This window comes from Struthio camelus, chromosome Z (genome assembly GCF_040807025.1).
Source record: "Struthio camelus isolate bStrCam1 chromosome Z, bStrCam1.hap1, whole genome shotgun sequence".
Taxonomy (NCBI): domain Eukaryota; kingdom Metazoa; phylum Chordata; class Aves; order Struthioniformes; family Struthionidae; genus Struthio; species Struthio camelus.
In genome coordinates this window covers 24,772,745-24,788,825 of record NC_090982.1, presented here as the reverse complement: position 1 = coordinate 24,788,825, position 16,081 = coordinate 24,772,745, and the positions used below count along the sequence as shown (strand labels likewise).

Here is a 16,081-nt window from a genome sequence, read left to right as displayed (position 1 = left end):
CAAAGAGTTGTTTTTACAGGCCTTCATTTCCATGATTTTCCTTACTGAGTTTTGTACTGTGTTGGGGGGAAATCATGCTATTGATGCTGGTCTTATTTACAATGGCACATAAAACAAAATCTTCATCACCTGTGATGGGTTTATTTTCCTTTGATGTTTTTCAGAAGAGCTGACTGTATTCCAGGTTGAGAATTACAGGGTGTTTTTTTAATTTTACCTCTAGCTCCAAAAAATATTTCTTTGGGGGGGAGGGGGAATCAAAAGAACAATTCTGCTTTACCAAAACCTTCCTCACTTGAGTCCTAAGACTTTCATATTATGCATGATTATCTGCTAATTGTTGACAATACTTTTTTCAACTCTGCTTGAGTAGTGGATGAAGCATTTCTGGTTTGTATATGTGGTAGTAAATGGCTTTGTATTACACTGAAGGAATGGTATAAGTGCAAGACAAATCACTGCTTTTGTCAAGGTTTTTTTTTTTTTTTGCAACTCATGCAGTCATATAGAATGCTAAGTTTCGGAATCTCTATTTTTCAAAAAAGAGATAACACTAAAAAAGAAGACATATAAAAAACATACTTATATGGCACTTCAAAGGCATTTTTGTGTCTGCAAATTTGGACCTCTTATCCTACCAGCATGCAAAGGACACACAGACACACGTTCAAAATAGTGTCAAGGAGGCTTTAAAATGACATGAAATTAATTCCTTTAAGGATCAATAATACCAGTATCCCCTCATTCGAGCAGTTCAGTGTTTTCTGCTGTAAATTGCTTTTTCTGAAAAGATACAGGCTGTTTGTATAGGTTAAAGAATACAAAAGACCAGTTCTGAGTATGGATTTCTATATTCTTGTTTTTAAGTGATAGCAGGATTTTTCCTCAGCAATTGTGTCCAAAAATGTATTTAAAGATTTTCTTTCTTTTCCAGATTTTAGAAGTCAAAAGCCCAATAAAGCAAAACAGATCTGACAAACAAATAAAGAATGGCGATTGTGATAAGGTAAACATGAACTGAAGAACAATAAACTACCTTACAAGATGGTGTTAATATGTTTTCTGCACACCAACATAAAATAATCATATTTTTTCTTACAGAATGAAAAAATAGTACATATTTGCTTTCAGTTCTTTAAGGGCAGATCTTTCTCTCTCTCCTTTCTTTTTTTTTTCTTTCTTCCCTGTATTATTTTAAAAGGGTTTTTCTTTCCCTTAGGGCATGTAGTGACTTTGCAAATGTCACTGGCTGAGAATCTGCTATCTATTATTTATTTTATCTGCACCACAGCATAAGTTTGCATTGTGCTTTGCCAAAGAGGTGACAATTTTTGCATAGGAGACTTCACAGTAGAATTTCCAGTCAATACAAAAATATTTTCCAGAATGTTTTCCAAGGGTGTTACGTGTTAGGAAACGGGAATGTGATTTAGCTTGTGGTAACTCTTGCTTAGCATTATTCTGGTTAACAATTAACACAGGGAAGGGCACTTTTGATTAAAGTCATGTCAGCTGGCCATGGGTAAGAGCTCTGACAGTTCCTACTGATTACTACTTTTCTAAGAATTAGTATATTCTCTTCATATTTTTATGTGTTCTTTTCATACTAGAAGGCAAGTTCAGCTGTCCAAAAGTCTTTGAATTTCTGACAGAATAATTTACTTAAGGTTGCTTTATACTGTAGCAATACCTTAAGATTGTTGTGAAGCATCTAACAAAACCCTCAAAGACTTGCGTTTGAGCTGAATTAAGCTAAAGAAAGTCAGCATATTTAGCAAGGAAATTTAGCTCAAGTAAAATTTAAAAACTTTTTGTTTGGGTATTTTTTTGAAGAAATCTGGAAGTTTTTGGAATACAGGGCTATGATTAATAAGCTGTTTATTGGGGGGGGGGGGGCATTTGTTTCTAGGCATATCTCGATGAACTAGTAGAGCTCCACAGAAGATTAATGACACTGAGAGAGAGACATGTACTACAGCAGGTAAGGAGCGTTCTCATGTTATATGACAGTATGCTCACTGAAGTTGTGAAGTCGTATCTATTTTTATTCCCTTCATCTAAAACCTTATCATCAGATTTAATAGCCTTCAGGCCTGTAGAATACTGCCTATTAGGATTTTCAGTGCAGGCTGGGGAATTGTTATGCATACTGCAAGTTGTTTTGCCAAATTAATTGACAGTTATAAAAAAAAAAAAAAAATGTCTCTTTGAGCTAAATTATTCACCAGTTCATTGTTATGTTTCTCAACATACTGTTTCTCAATCAGTAATAACAAAAACAGCGTAGGAGAATGAGTACAGCTTCGTGCCATGACTTGGCAATAATTTTGAGTCTGCTTTTTCTTGAGAAAGACAGGTATTTTCTCAAAAACAGTTTAATGTTTGCTATGACAAACAAAAATATGCAAATCAATGCAAAACTCGTTTTTGGGAAAAAATGCAGTATATCTATTCAGTCTTCTGAAGTCATAGAAGTAGCGAAATATAAAAACGTGCAAACTAAGAAGGTTTCAAACTTATTGACAAGTTATGCAATAGTAAGAATTTTATATTCTTTGTTTTGGATGGCAGTGTCAGGTACTCTTGGATTACAAATTGTGAAAATAAGCAGCATTAACAAAGCAGTTGTAACAGTAGCTCAGATGGTTTGTTTTATTATGTTTACAGCAATTATGTGCCAGTTTTGGAGACTTTGTAAAGAGAGAAAATTTTATGACTTCTACATGACTTCATTCACTCATCCAATTTCTCAACGCTTGGATAAGTGTGTAAAAAATATTTTGCAAGCCTCAGCATTAGTCTGAGTGTTTATTAATTCAGGCTTAATATTGTGAGTAAAGATCAGAAAGCAATTGAGAAACTAGTGGAAAGAAAGTGTTCAGTTAAAGATATTCTTAATTAAAGAGGAATGCTGATGGCTGTGTCAGTTGTGATCTGCTGTGATACACTCATGCATATTGATTATCCTTCATATTTAATATACTATTGTTTCTTAAGTTCATTTTGTCTTTTGTACAAGTTAGTGCTTTTCTGACCAAAGCACTCTGTCAAAATGGTGGAAAAGCAAATTTCTATCCACATTGGGAAATTAGTTTGCAGGAGGCTAAATGATATGAATTACTATATACACTGTCCACTTTACATTATTCATGAATTCTTAGAGAGTCCACATGAAAAGTGAAACTAAAGAAGCTGCTGTATTGTAAAGTCATGCCCGAGCTTTTCCTCCCCAGGTATCCAAAGCATAGCTTTGGAATGATTTCACTTGACCCAGCAGAGCCTGGGGTTAGGTGCCTTCAAGTGAAATACTGAAAAACTAAAACATCTTCAAAACCTGCCTGCAAAGAGAAGATGAGAACAAGCAAGTCCTCCTGAGGACAGCCCAGCAGTGGAGCCAGGACCAGAGGGGTTGTGCCATCTCCGTCCTTGGGGGTTTTCAAGTCCCGATGGGATAAATCCCTGAGCAGCCTGGTCCTACCCCCACTGCTGAGTCAGCTTTGAAAAAGGGAGTGGACTAGAGACGTGCCTTCCAACCTGGATTGTCCTGTGGTCTTAAGAAGTTTTTCAAAAAAAAAAAGAAAAAAAAAAGATGATTCAAATTGAATCTGTACCTTTTCTCCTCCCTTCTCTTCTAGTAGCACTTAATGTGTGTTTTGTGGGGAGGAAGCGCTTAGCTTTGGCAGAAGAAAGATGGGTTTGTCCACTAAAGTTTCTTCAGTCTAATGTTAGAGTATAGTTAAGATCTACCTCATAGGAACTTACTAATAATAGAAAAAGCTGTGTGAAAAGAGACATGACTGAACTGGAAGTTTGACGTATCCTTTTCTGAGTAAATGAAAAAAATAACAGTAGATTTTTGTGGACTTAAAACTGAAGATAGACTTTTTTATCATGAATATTTATCAGAGAACAAAGTATTCATTGGCCTTTGCCTCGTGAGTTATTTAAGAGTATAATTTTAATACTATAACCTATAAATTCTCATAGCAGAGTGTTCAAGCAGTTATATTACAAAAGTTAGGTCTGTTAAGTATCAGTGTTGCTTTGCTTCCTAGGAGATTGTTATCCTTGCAAATTGTTTTCTACAGTCTGGAGTGTGCATAAGCAGTTAGTAAAGCCTCAATTAAAGCTGAATTTATGGCAGGACAGGACATGCCAGGATAGTGGGTATAGTACTTTACTGATGTAGCTGGTAACTATAATATCTGCTGCAAAGATCTAATAGAATGCAGTAAAGAGCCGTATTACTTATCATTTCTTTGTTTGCTAACTTACACTAGCAAATAGTTTATATGTTACAAAACACACAATGTTATAGTGGCAGGAGTTGAGTTTTTAAAGCCTTTAATCCCTTAATTCATTGGTTCTTACAATTTTGTTAGTTCACAGAAATGAATCTGCAATATTGAACAGTGGACTTGCATAGAATCAGTGCGTCTATGTATTACAAATAATGTTGTGTTCCGTCTTAAATATTCTTACTGCTTGCAGCTATGTAAGTAATGCAAAATACTTCCAGTGAGCCTGGGAATAAAAGTAGACAGTGTAGAGCTGAGAATGTTTTCAGAAATGAGTGTGAAACTGCTAGTCAAAGAGATGCAGCAAGTATGTAGAGACAGCAAGAACTACAGAGCACAAGAAAGCAAGGGATGAAACTGTGGAAAAGGAAGGTGGTTACGACATGAGAAGAGGGAGTGAGTGTAGAAATGTGCAACAAAGCTGCAAATCCCTGAAGGAGTTTCAAAGGAGGTTGCTGGGTCGGGCTGGAATGGCAGCAGAGGTATTGTGTTCCTGAATGATGTTTATAATATAGTTAGTTTATGTCAGGGCAGGTAACAATCTCCTGCATATGTCAGGGATTTTAGGGACTTTTTAGGGAAAGGAGTTGCAAGAGAAAAATGAAGGCGTTGATCAGGATTGTAAGCAACAATAAGCAGTGGCTCTTGAAGTAGTACTTGAACTGCTGAGGGACATGACGAGGAGAGGACAGCTTTTAAAGTCTCGGGTGTTATCAACTCTATAGGCAGTGAATTCAGCTGATGTGGAGATGAGAATGCGTATCTGTTTGAGGATGAATTCTTTCCCAAGAGAGGCATTTCTCTTTGAGGCACTGTGTTAAAGGAAGGTAAAATAAATCCACAAAAAGAAGAAGGCAAGAGATGTAATATTGAGTTGCAGGGTCTGGGATACACAGCTAAGTAATCCTGATGTGAAATTACACTTAAAGGTGTCTAAGAATTACCCAGGAGTTAGAAGGCAGGTGAAAATGAACGTTTGACCAAGATGAGTCCTGTGAGAATCACCTTAGAGCAATTTTAATGTGGGTATTGGACCATGGCTAGACAGAAATTGGTCTGAAATTACATTTTTAAGAGCAATTTCTCCCATTTCTTTCACTATAAATAGGGGAGATGGGATTTACAGTGATGATGCAGCATTTTTTTCTATAATTTACAGTGGAAAAAGTAGGGGTAATGGAATTTTTTTTTTTTGTCAGATGTTAGTGCTGCATGTCCCATATATTCATATTAGTCTGACTAAAGCAGCATTCCTAAATCTGCTTTTCCGGGGCGCACAGTGATAACATGACCCTGTGAAAGGCAGTGAGTTCTGGCAGGACTTTGCCTCTCATGTTAAGGCATCAGAAGTCATACCTTCAGCTGGTTAAAAATCTTATTAACACTAATGAAGTGGACAGCACAAACATAAGGAAGAAACTAAGAGTGCACAGCCCTGCTCAGAATGATGTTGCTCATGTCCACAAGGTGCTTAATTTCAGAAGGCAACTATCTCCTGAGTATTCTCTGTAAAGGGTAGCTTGCAAGTCTGGAAACAATCAGATGGCTTAAAACACTCCATAAATTGAAAAATGACTATGTCATTAGTTGCACTTCAGCTTCCTCACACACACACACACACACACATTTGCTTGTTCAAAGGCAGAGAAATAGTTGTAGTATGACAGATAAAGACGATGGAGTGACATTATGAGTACAGAATTATGCGTTACAGTAGTAAAGTGAGGCTTACTTCAACATGAACGAACGGGTTATTTTTGGACTTTGAAGCCTGAGCTCTCAGAATAAAATGTTTTAATGCTATGTTTCTAACATTATAACTGTCAGGCTTCCTAGCAACTAATCTAAACCTTTTCCTTTTTGCAAGTATTTCTGAATAGCGTAAGGATGTGCATGATAATACTTCATGAAGTCATGCATTCTTCATTGATGGCAAACAGGCAGATACTTCCCATTGAGCTGTCTGGGTTTATGCAGATATATTTTTTACATCCATTAAAACTTTTTGGTGCTTCATTTCAGTCTGATTCGCTAGGTGCCCTGACATGGCAGCTGTATGAAGAGCAGGATGGGATTACATTTAAAAAGTTTATATTTCTCTTGGTCTGGGACTTAAAAGCCTAGAACTGAACAATAAGAAAGTTACCAGCTTGTTTAAAATATTTAGTGCTGCTTAAAAATACATGTGGTAACACTTTTTCGTATTCTTTCTTCTAAAATGGAGTATATTGCTCTGGTGGTTATGAGGAGCGGTGTTCTTCCACAGTATCACAAGGGAGCATTAGACAGGATTGTTCAGTGTAGCTGTCTTCACTGCCTCAGCTCCTGTAAACTTGTTCTACAGCTAATTATTTATCACACAATTGATATTGGAAGACCAAGCCTGAGATTAAATTCCTAACTTTACAAAAGGGGGCTGCATTGACTCCTTAGCTTCCATCTTAAAACAAGGCTCACAAAAGTGCCTAGAAGGGAGAATGAAAAATAACATGTATCAGAGTTGTCTTTGGTAGCAATCAGGTTTTTTCCATTTGAATTTTTCTCTCATGCTAGTTGCAGGACAGTAAGAGATGGGAAGGTGTTACAAGACTCCGTGAATCATCAAATGGACAAATGAAGAAGGCAAGGCTGGATTAAAAATTTGCATATTGGAAAAAATTAAAGCCAAGAGACACAGATTTTTAAAAAGCGCAAATAAGCGCAGAATCAGTGCTAAGTACTTCCAGTATTTTATACAGCTGCAAATCGAGTTAAATCTGGATATTCCTTTTCTTTTTTTCCAACCTGTCAAAAGGAAAAATGGTAGGTGACTAGAAAAGGGAATTTTTACTCTAAAAGGCATTTCCTTCTTTTATTTCATTTCCATTCAGTTTCATTCACCATGGGTTACCATTCATCGTCCGACAATATACATGAAGTCAAGAAGATATTTCATTTATCATAAACGTAGTTCTTTCCTCTTGTGGTCCATGCAGAGTAAAACAGCTGCTTAAAAGGCCTTAAATTTGATCTTTTTCTAGTTAGTGCATTCTTACCAGTTTTATCACTTTAGGGTATGTTCTGTAAACCATGTGTGCACAGGGATCATCTTCAGCTGTGGAAAAAGAACTGCAGTTTGAGTAGCAAAGTTCCAAAAAGCAAAGAATATCAAGCAATGCAGTGTTTCAGTGGAGCTGCGTGTGGTGGTCCTAGAATTAAATGGGTTTCAAGTTGAAGGATTTTCAGAGGCTGGCAAACTCTGATTTGTTTTTCAAAGTCTGTATTATTTCTACTGAAGCTGAAACTATTTCCTTCCAAAGATTAAACATGAGACTAGATCCTTTGACCAGATCAGAGCTGAACAACTCTAAGCTAAGTAAGAGCTTTCCTGGATAAAGGACTGGTCATGTACTGACAGCGTACAGGATCTTGCTAGCCTTGCAAGAGTACCTTTTTTTGGAACAGACCAGATGTTTCAGAAGCTGTTGCCTTTCTGGACCAAAATGAAGTGTTAATACTTGAAAAGAGAACAGGTATACGTCTGTGGTGTTCATCACCTTCTTTGCAAAGCTATCTCAATGCAGAATAGCATCATGCTGCAGAAATGTTGTTAAGCTTTGCAGAAACTAACATAGTTTAGTAAATAAAATTTCAGTGATTTGCAGCCAAGCCTTCAGAAATAATAGTGGTAGCTGAACCGCAGTCAATGGTGATGAGTCCAGTACAGAATCAAGAGTTGACCTACATGCTAAAGTGTTTGTCCACCTCAAGTTTCCAGACAGGATTAAGATCACATATGTTATATGCTGTGCAAACACATCGCAAGACACAGTGTGATCTCTTAAGGACAAGAAAGTATTATTGATGTACATTTTCATTCTTTACTTATGGGAAACTCAAATACACTCTCTTGCACGTTGTTCTGTGTGGATGGATTTATGGATTTACACAGCTATTCGTAGATATATTTGACACTTAAAAGTCAAAAATCATTGCGTTGCTTGGTGGTGGGCTACTCTCACCTTTGTATTTTATCTGTTCAAGCTGTAGTTTCCAAATACACTTTGATTTTGTGGTAGTTGACTTTCATGTTTGCAGGGTGGTTAAATAACGTTGTACCAAGAAGTTTCAAGTGAACTCTTAGTCTGCTTGTGATGTTTGGGGAAACGGACATTTAAACTGGACCAATTCAGAACATGCTAAGCATAGAGAGTTATTTTCCTCTTCCACTTAAAAGAAGTGCAGTACTTGTACTTGTTTTTTTTTTCCTGCTTCATCTCACCTGAAAAAAGAGCATGCAGTCCCTTTCTGAAATCTATTATTAAAAAAAAAAAAAAAAGCTCTGTACTCTTGGTTTTCCAAGCACAGTTCAGTTTAACAAGCTGGGCCTACAAAAAAATGTATTCCTTAAGAATGAAAACTTTTTGTGTTTCTTCATCAGAGAAATGCATACTGCAGTTAAGTACCAGTTCATTGTTTTGCTGATAAGGACCTATTCATATGTTTATGCTTCTAGCTGCAACCTGTTGTGAAGTTACCTGACCTGTTTTTAAGCAGGCCAGGTTGAATGTTGGAGAGTTTCCTTGGCATAATGCAGACCGTCTCTGAGATGGAGGACAAATCTGCCCAATTAGGATGGACTGTCACTAGGACCTTAGCTTCCTTGTTTAAAAACTAGGCTTTTATCTTTATACTGTGCTGCAGTTTGTGGTATTCTAGATATCCTGAACCACGAGAATAAAACCTAAAGTGGAAAATCAAGGTTCCTTTAATAGATCAGAATGGTTTTGATTTTCAGTGACTCCAATTTTTGAAAAATTTATGCTCAGAATCAAGGGTTGTGATGTTTGAAGCTAAGCATATAGTAAACCTGTTCTGAAAAAGGCCACATCATCAGTGATGAAACAAGCTGCATGCAACAAAACCCTAAAGATTTCATCCACACAGTGACTTTTAAGCTGTAGCACAGAATCCAGTGTCTTCAGGTTCGACATTATGGCTGGACACAGTACAAACATGACACTGAATCTAGTTTGAATGCTGCAGAAGAGATGGTTGGAAAGACTGAGCAGCAAAACAGTGTGCTGTCAGTGCATAACACAGCCAAGAGACTGGGATGCCTTCCCATGTACTCATGGAAGTCTATCTGTTGGAATGAAAAAGTATGTGCAGATCCATGGCCATGGCATGTTGGTACTGTTTTAGCTGTGACAAATAGTAGTTTGGTTTTCCAAGATGGTGAATGGGCTTTTATTTAAGTCGATGCACATCCTGATACTTATCATACCTGGAGTTACTTGTTACAGAAGATCAGTATTGAGTATGACCAGTCTTTCAAAATACAGACTACAGTTTAGATGCCGTGAAATTTGGAAACTTCAAACAGGCTCTAGTTTTTCTAGTTCATCGATAGACTAACATAGTCTATTGATGTTCTTCTCAGGAGCTTATGACAACTCTTCTGATTTTTTTTTGAGGGAAATCTGTGATTACAGATTGTATAGTCACCAAAAAAGATTTTCCCATGCCATTGATAGGAGTACTTCATGGCTTTTCTGTTTAAAAAATATCAATTAATTTAGGTTTGTTATTTAAGAAGTAACTGCTAGCACTAACAACTGTTGTGAGAGCCCTTGAATACAGGTTTTTTTTTTGTTTGGATTTAGACAAGATTCTGTCAGGATTGTTTTATTTCTCTGGTTTGCAAAACGGGCTTATCCCAGTTATTTTCTGTAGCAACCTGCTTGATAGCTATGTGCATAGTAAATATTCCAGGAAAAGCTATTCCTGCTTCTTATAAATATCTATGTCCATCTACATATATAGGAATGACTTACTTTATATGCAGGCTTTCTTTTAACATTTGAAAAAGGTATTCTCCATGTTAATGTTTGCTGTAACAACAGATAGGAATAGGCTGGGATTGTGGTTGATGAAAAACGAAACACTACAGCCTGGACCACAGATGGGAAAAGTTTGTAAAGGATTGTGGTTTCATATGAAAATATTGGGGCAAGTGGATTTGTTTCATACCTCTTATAAAGTACTTAAAGACATGTTAATACATGCAGTGGGCATGTGAAACAGCTAGAATTTTCAATTATGACTTTATTTTTCCCTTTCAGATAGTGAATCTGATAGAAGAAACTGGACACTTTCATATCACAAACACAACCTTTGACTTTGACCTCTGCTCACTGGACAAAACCACAGTCCGCAAACTACAGAGTTATCTGGAGACATCTGGAACCTCCTGAGGATTCAGCATCTGGCTGCATCAAAAACTGTTTTTTAGGTGAAACATTCTGAAAGATGCAACCAAAATGAGGAGGGAAAACAAGCCAACCCTCTTCAGCTTTATTTTACCTTAAAGCCAGTCATCATCTCTTGATAAAGGAGAGGAAAAGTGACAAGTCTCAGAGGACCATTCGTCTCAACAAGAAAATGCTCTGGAAGAGTCAGCCTGGATAGCCTTGAAAAACAAACACACACAAGAAAACAAACAAAAAAACCTTGTTCTTAATGAATGTGTATGGTATCATGTATCTCTCTGTGGTGTTCCAGTCCACAAGATGAATGCATGTTCAACACACTGCCTTATTGCATAACTGATCTATTTGTTGTTACATACATATATTCCGAAGTCATTGAATGACATTACCAGATGTTGCAAGTACTGGGGTCCCATGTATGCTCCTTTTGATGCAGTACCATTGCCATCACAAGCCTAGTAACCTTACTCATGTTAAAATGCCATTTCTTGCTAACTTTCTGTAGTCAATTAAAACTCTATAGTCTTGTTTCCACTTCTGCCGATCCAGGAAACAAGACACAAAATGGGGGACCAAAAAGCGGCCCTATTTTTTGTTAACAGTCTGCTACAGCAGGTTGGACCACAGGTCCTTGGCTCTACCTGTTTATTGATCTTGGATCATGGTAGAAAGTGTACCAAATAGGATCATATGACTTGCTGTCTAGCCTTAGTCAATAAACCAGTAGGACTTCTAACAAAAAAAAGTTACTGTATGCTGTCCAGAGTCCAGCACCATTTATCATCATTCTTCTGTCTATTTTAATGTTATAATATTAAATATATATAAAAGTGAAAGTGTTTTGCAAGATCATCATAAAAGGAGGAATACTGGTCCTGTTTTCTAAGGAAATGTTGTAGAAAATTCTTAATTTGGAGCTATTTATTACTATGAGTTTCAACATTCTTCTGCTGCCGGTGTGTGACTCACTTTTACCATACAACTATCGGCATAACTTTTTCATTTGTTCATACAGTATATGGTCTACGTGGTCTGGTTTGTCTTTTTTTTTTAAATATGTGATAAATTAAAACCCTTTATTTGAAAAAGGTATATTGGTTGATATACAGTTACATGTTGGAATGCATGCATACATATGTGTGTGTATGTACATACACGTGTATATATGTAGATATACATATATATGTATGTGTGTCTGTGTGTGTCTTTTATGTTTTTCAGATTTTGGGATCTATTTAGTAACCTGCTTGTGTTTCCAGAAGGATTTCTTGTCTCTACAAATGAGTATTCTTTCATATTATCTGTTACTCCTTTATAATCAGGATCCTGCTTTATGCATCTGCCAAGTGAAAGGATATGTGCTTGCTTACGCATCAAAGCTGTGTTTTCTCGTACTGTTGATGGTTTCTTGCTGGAAACCTTTCTATTAGGAGTTCAAACCCCCCAATGAAAAGAGAAAGGACTTGAGAAATACTTCTGGATCCAAAAGTTTATTCAGGTTTATTAGCCTTAAAAAATATGTCTTGTTTCTAGACTGGCCAGTATATGTCACGTGTATGCTTATATGCCACATGTAGTCTGTGTGTGTAGAGCTGAACGGTAGAATCTGTATGATTTATTATTTCATGCACGCAGTTTGTGCAGCACTGTAAAACTAAATTCCTGTTGGGGTTATTTCTTATTCAGATGGTAAATCTTAACACTGTTTCTTTAAGTCCAAAGAAAATTTTACACTTTACTGTTTTCGAGAAGGGGATAAGGGTTGGGTTTGGGGGGCTTTTTTCTTATTTAAAATGTTGTTTGACCGCAGTCCATGGGAAGTCTGCCTCGGGCTTCCAAAGAACAAGTGTACTTTTTTCAGTAATGTTATGACTCTTATTGACGATTGGCATGAAGCATACTTGAAGCATTATGTCGTTCTTATAAGTCCGTGTCTCGATGTGCAATTGTTGGGGGTGGGAGGAGTGTCTTTTAAGGTTACTTTCGACATCAGGCAGATGATGATGGGGAGGGAGGGCTTGCATGTGAGAGGGATTCACTTCAATTTTTATCAACATTTTTATATGAAAATGTTTGGAAACCTAAAAGCAATGTTAAAAACTTTTGATCTACTAGTGTGTATTCAACTTGCTATCTTATAGTTAATCTAGATACGTGTGGAATTTTGTCATTTTGACTTTTCTAACCTAATTTTGTGGTAAAACCTCTGAGCTTCAGGAGGGGAAGGATCTCTTTAAGGCTAGTCTGAATTTTGAATATTCCACTGTTTTTTAGAAATGGTGAAATAAGTCACTTTACCTATAAAATACTAGATAAGTTTTGTTGTACTTTGTGAATGGGGATAGAGGAAAACAGGAAGTAGGAAAATAAGCGTAAAGGGAGATGATAGCAATTACAATATAATGTTACTGCTGAATTTCCTACAAATCCTGGAACATCCTCAAAATCTTAAATTTTATAATTTGATGAAGTTGGGAGAGGGAAGAAAAAATATAGACTGCAGGGGTGTGTGCGTTTGTGAGTTTGTGTGTGCGTTTGTGTGTGCATGTTGTTTTTCCACAAAATTCTGATAGAATAAGAGCTACTTAAGTGTTGATGTTGTTTAAAAAACAAAACTACATTGGCTATTTTCATCTAATTTTGTATGCAGAAACAAAATAAATCCTTCTTCAATTAATTTCAAATAGTCATATTTATCTCAAAGAAAAATCATAAAATACCCTTCAAGGTCCATAACATTTATAAGCATTTATTTTGGGGAGCAGTTAAAACATTTTAGCAATAAATTTTTTGGCATTTTATTTAGCATAATTTCATTAGAAACAGCTTTATCTGAGAGAACTTGCATTAATCCGTTGAGATGACCAGATGGAAGTTAGCAGTAAGTGGCAGTATCTAAAAATCTTTTTGAGCATCAGTGGAGTACTGTAATTAGAGTAACAGTTGTACCCAGTAGTAAGGCTACTTTTATTCCTGGCACTAACTACACCTCAGGAAGTGGATATGCGAGTGGATAGGTAACTTTTAATATCTTACTAGAAGCTTGGGTCAATGGAAAGGCTTTACAAGAATTTCAATTTCATGTATGTTTGAAAGCCATCTTAGTCCAAGGTAAAGATAAAGAAGGGAGGAGGGGATGTAAACTGAACTGAGGAGAGTTCTTACAAGGTCCCACGCTGTCCTTTCAATGGTCTTTGGCCATAAGAAATAGTTGGTCACTTCTCATGGTTAATATGTCATGTTCATTGATTGGGTTTTTGAGGTTGAATGTGTTCTTTTAATTTCAAAAGCAAAGTACACATAATACTGTGCATTTGAAGTTCCCCAATATATTTTTATTAATATTTTTTTTCCTTGGGGGGAAAAAACTTAGAAGTTCTTGGGTTTTGTCCTAACCCGTTTGTTCTCTCCTGTTCTCACAATGGCATAAAGTATATTCACAATCTATTTCAGGTCGCTGGAAGGTTTAATATTGTCTTGACTTACTAGAAACTATATTAATGTTTTAAATCTCTTCAGCAGCCCATCAATTTCAAGTCCTGTTACTTACAGTTTGCAAAATAGATGGGAAAGTTGTAGAGAGGTTTGTAGAGAAACCTACCTTATTCAGTTATCAAACACATTATCTCACCATCAAGGCAGTGTCTAGGGAAGGATATTTGATTCCTTCATGCTGTAAGTCTTTGCTAATGCACATCATTTCTCATCTTTACCACTTGTATTTTAATGGCAGGCACTGTATCTTTTAGCAGGCACTTGTTTCAGTCTATATGGGGTCTTATTTACATGTTTGCTCAGTAGTCCACAGTTAGTGCAAAACTGGAGTCTATTTTGAACTTCTTTGGGATCCTGTTGTTTACTCAAGGCTGCTGTGAATGATCCGTAGTGAGATGACCTTGAGAAATTGTTTTTTAAATTGGAAAGACAAAGCTGCTGCTGTCTATGCTGTAAATACGTATTTTGGCATTCGTAGTACAATACACTGAAATGGAGGCTGACAGGCCTTTAGTCATAGCAAGAGCTAGCAGGCGTGTCAAAAATAAAGGGTACAGAACACTTTCCAGAGCTTAACAAGTGCAAGACATGTCTTCTGAGCCTCAGTAGTTTCCATAGTGGTTGAGCAGTGTGTGGTGTATGCCAGGAACCTATTCCATATAGTGTACATGGAAGATTTATTGCTGGGCATGAAAGGCTTAAAAATGGATGGTGGGGACTATGACTCATATTTCTGCAGCGCTTTTGTGCTTAGGAGTTAATCAGTGCATTAACACAGCTAAACCAATGACAATTACAAGACCATCCCTTTGCCTGAGTGAGCAGAAAAATTTACGTGAAAGTGCAGTCATATAAGGGCCTTACAATTACTTGGGCAGCAAGAAATGCCATTGTGACTGGACAGGAAGGAGAACTATTACCACAATGACAACAATGCTGCTTTTCCTCTTCTTACTGAAGAGTAACGAAGTGAAAGAGGAAAGAAAAAGAAAATCCCTTAGTAGCTGAGCGTAATCCGTTGCATTAAGGGAGAGAATGCATTCTGGTGAGTGGTTAGACCTGCTGTAGGACACCATCACACAGTTTGCAGAATGGCCGCTTCTGTAGTTCACTGCTGTAACAACTGTGGTATTGTTGCTGACTTAGTGATGAGAGATAGATGTATTGTAGAATGGTACAAATATCTAAACTGTCTTATGGTTTGAGATGCTGATGTCTGTTTAACATTTATGTGAATATTACGTCTCATTTATATTGTGTTCTACCTCAGTCAAACTGATTTGTCAAAAAATGACAATCTTGCACTTTTCTTCATTAACTTTTAATTTCCCAGCCTGGACATTGAAATGCAGGCTTGTGAGTACAGCAGGAGGTCATCACTAGCATAATCTCCAGAGGTCCCTTCCAACCTAAACGATTCTGTGATTCTGTAATCTGGACTGGAAGTGTACCTTTTCTGAATGTTACATCAAAGGATCATGCGTTTTCATATGTTCCTTCAGAGAACTGATGCTATAAAACTGGTCCTTCCATTAATAAACGTTACCCTTGTCTTCTCTGTGAGTAAGGAATAAATGATTACCTTTCATCATTGTTCAATGAGAACAGAATTCAAGGTGTGTGTCCTGTTCAGGAAAAGGGGTTGTGAAGCTGTCAACTACACGGTTTTAGTAAGGCCTAGGAATAAAATGCATACATGCATGCAGAAGGGAAGGAAAAACATGCTAAAAACATTTTCGCTCTTACTTCCCCCCCCGCCCCCCCAACTCCCCTCCCCAGCAATATGCCCTTCCAAATCCTTAAATGTCTAAAGGCTATCAGAGAGACTACATACAAACCATTAAGAAAGATACTGAAAAGATAAAACAAATGAGTTGTATTAAAAGTCTGGCTGTGCAAATAGTAAGGTTGTAATGCTGATATTGCTTTCAGTGCAGGGCAGACATTCCTAGCACATGTGGTTTGTGTATCTATGTCTGAGTGGGTGGTCTAGAAAATAGTGCTAAATGCAGCAAGATGGCTTAACTTTTGAGCAGT

The 16,081-nt window shown here is 36.9% G+C and overlaps 1 protein-coding gene across 6 annotated transcripts in view; it reads left to right on the top strand.

Moving 5' to 3' along the window:
* MLLT3 (MLLT3 super elongation complex subunit) overlaps nucleotides 1–15,607 on the top strand; it is a 150,699-nt gene extending 135,092 nt beyond the window's left edge. For 5 of the 6 annotated variants that reach the window (XM_068928224.1, XM_068928223.1, XM_068928227.1 and 2 more), the window contains 3 exons: nucleotides 935–1,006; nucleotides 1,910–1,981; nucleotides 10,403–15,607. In XM_068928224.1, the coding sequence (XP_068784325.1) occupies nucleotides 935–1,006; nucleotides 1,910–1,981; nucleotides 10,403–10,534 (276 nt within the window). In that variant the 3' untranslated portion in view covers nucleotides 10,535–15,607. Of the gene's footprint in view, nucleotides 1–934; nucleotides 1,007–1,909; nucleotides 1,982–10,402 lie in introns of those variants that run through there. The other variant, XR_011137892.1, reaches the window with a different exon arrangement.
* Nucleotides 15,608–16,081: the final 474 nt, after the last annotated feature.